Source organism: Myzus persicae, unplaced genomic scaffold (assembly GCF_001856785.1).
Source record: "Myzus persicae strain clone G006 unplaced genomic scaffold, MPER_G0061.0, whole genome shotgun sequence".
In the NCBI taxonomy this organism is placed as follows: Eukaryota; Metazoa; Arthropoda; class Insecta; order Hemiptera; family Aphididae; genus Myzus; species Myzus persicae.
The window spans coordinates 1-1,723 of record NW_019103057.1 but is presented as its reverse complement, the minus strand read 5'-3'; the positions used below and the strand labels follow the sequence as shown (position 1 = coordinate 1,723).

At 29.4% G+C, this 1,723-nt stretch overlaps 1 protein-coding gene across 1 annotated transcript; it reads left to right on the top strand.

Moving 5' to 3' along the window:
* Positions 1 to 494: 494 nt before the first annotated feature.
* LOC111033700 lies at positions 495 to 1,682 on the top strand. Its single transcript, XM_022314575.1, has 2 exons — positions 495 to 708; positions 778 to 1,682. Exons 1-2 carry the CDS (start codon positions 639 to 641, stop codon positions 1,599 to 1,601), a joined length of 894 nt encoding a protein of 297 aa, XP_022170267.1. The 5' UTR covers positions 495 to 638; the 3' UTR covers positions 1,602 to 1,682.
* Positions 1,683 to 1,723: the final 41 nt, after the last annotated feature.

Here is a 1,723-nt window from a genome sequence, read left to right as displayed (position 1 = left end):
AGTACCAGGGTTGCCAGGTATGGCGATTTATCGCCAAAGTGGCTACTTTGTTTATGTGGCTGGCGCATAATTTTTTTTTTTGGCGGGTGGCGACAGGTATGGCGATTTTAGAATAGGATTTGGCTAAAATACGGCTACATTGGTTGCAACGCAGTGTTACCAGACTTATACGATTATTTAGCCATAATATTATGCATAATATGATAATATATTAACATTTCCCGCATAAATTTAAATAATATTATAATTATTATTTATTGTAAATAATCAAAGGTCCAAAATGCTATAGATTTACAGTCAGTAAAGCTTTGTTTTTTGAGTTATAAATTAATATAAAATTATCTGTAATGGTATTATATTTTCTATAATAATATAGAACCTATATGTATTATTAATATTGTATTGGAAATTCCAATTTGGAATTGCCAGTGATATTTATATTTTAAAGGTACATTTTATTTATCTGTAGAAGATAATTTGTATTAAGAGTTTTCATCACAGTATGTTCACATATTTATATTATTGGCATATTGTATGTGGCATATTTTTTCATATTATTTCCAAAATATATTTTTTTATAAACATAATTCCAATAATCCAAATCTCGAAATTTGAAATTTGTCAGCTTACAAATTATAATGGGTAAAGTTACAAATAATAAGTTGCGCAAGTACAGGAAAGATTGGGAGCAGAATTCATGGGCAAAAGGTAATAAAACTCATATTATTATTGATCCATTATTATTCATTATATGATTCATTATTCAAATAAATTTAGGATGGTTGTCTGAAGCTGACCCACTAGCAAACGAAGTAAATGAAAGTTACTGTAAAGTTTGCAAATCGTACTTAAGGGCACACTTGACCGATTTAAAAAAACATAGCACTACCAAAGTGCATGTGGAAAATATGAAAATGATCAAGCCGTCTTCAAACCAGAGTAAATTAAATAATATAATAATTGTTACAAACGAACAAAAAGAGTTAGATTTAAAACTTGCTGTTTATGTAGCCACTCACAGTTCAATTAGGAGTATGGACCATTTGTGTGAAATACTCAAGTTAATAGGAAATAATTCTTTGTTAACTAATTTAAAGCTCCATCGTACAAAGTGTTCAAGTTTAATTAAAAACGTTTTAGGGCCTTCACTATTGGAAGATTTAGTTAAAGATTGTAATACTGGCCCATATTCACTCATTGTCGACGAATCAACTGATATTTCTGTTGTAAAATATTTATGCCTGTGTATAAAATATTTTAGTATTAAGGATCAATGTATAAAAATTGAATTCTTAGGATTAGTCGAAGTAGATAGCTGCACAGCTGACTTATTGTTTCAACATTTATGCAAATATATCAAAAATATAGGCCTTGATATTAACCAATTAATTGGAATTGGCACGGATGGAGCTAGCAATCTCTGTGGGAAAAATCATTCGTTGTTTGCTCTTCTGAAAAAAAATAATCCAAATTTACAAATCGTTCGATGTATTTGTCATTCGTTAAATAATGCAATTTCAAAAGCTAGTGATCAATTTCCTAGCCATATTGATTATATATGTCGTGAAGTTTATAATTGGTTCCACATTAGTCCACTCTGAAGAGCCGAGTACAAAAAAACATTTGACCTGATTAATTCTGGTCCAAATAATAAAAAATTTCACAATTTTCATCAGTTATCAGCTACTCGTTGGTTAGCTCGTTCGAATGTTGTTAATAACAT

What these genes read in the sequence shown, in the direction of transcription:
- LOC111033700 (XM_022314575.1), top strand. Translation starts at nt 639, where the DNA reads ATGGGTAAAGTTACAAATAATAAGTTGCGCAAGTACAGGAAAGATTGG. An exon ending in GCAGAATTCATGGGCAAAAG is followed by an intron (nt 709 to 777) that starts GTAATAAAACTC and finishes AAATAAATTTAG; the next exon opens with GATGGTTGTCTGAAGCTGAC.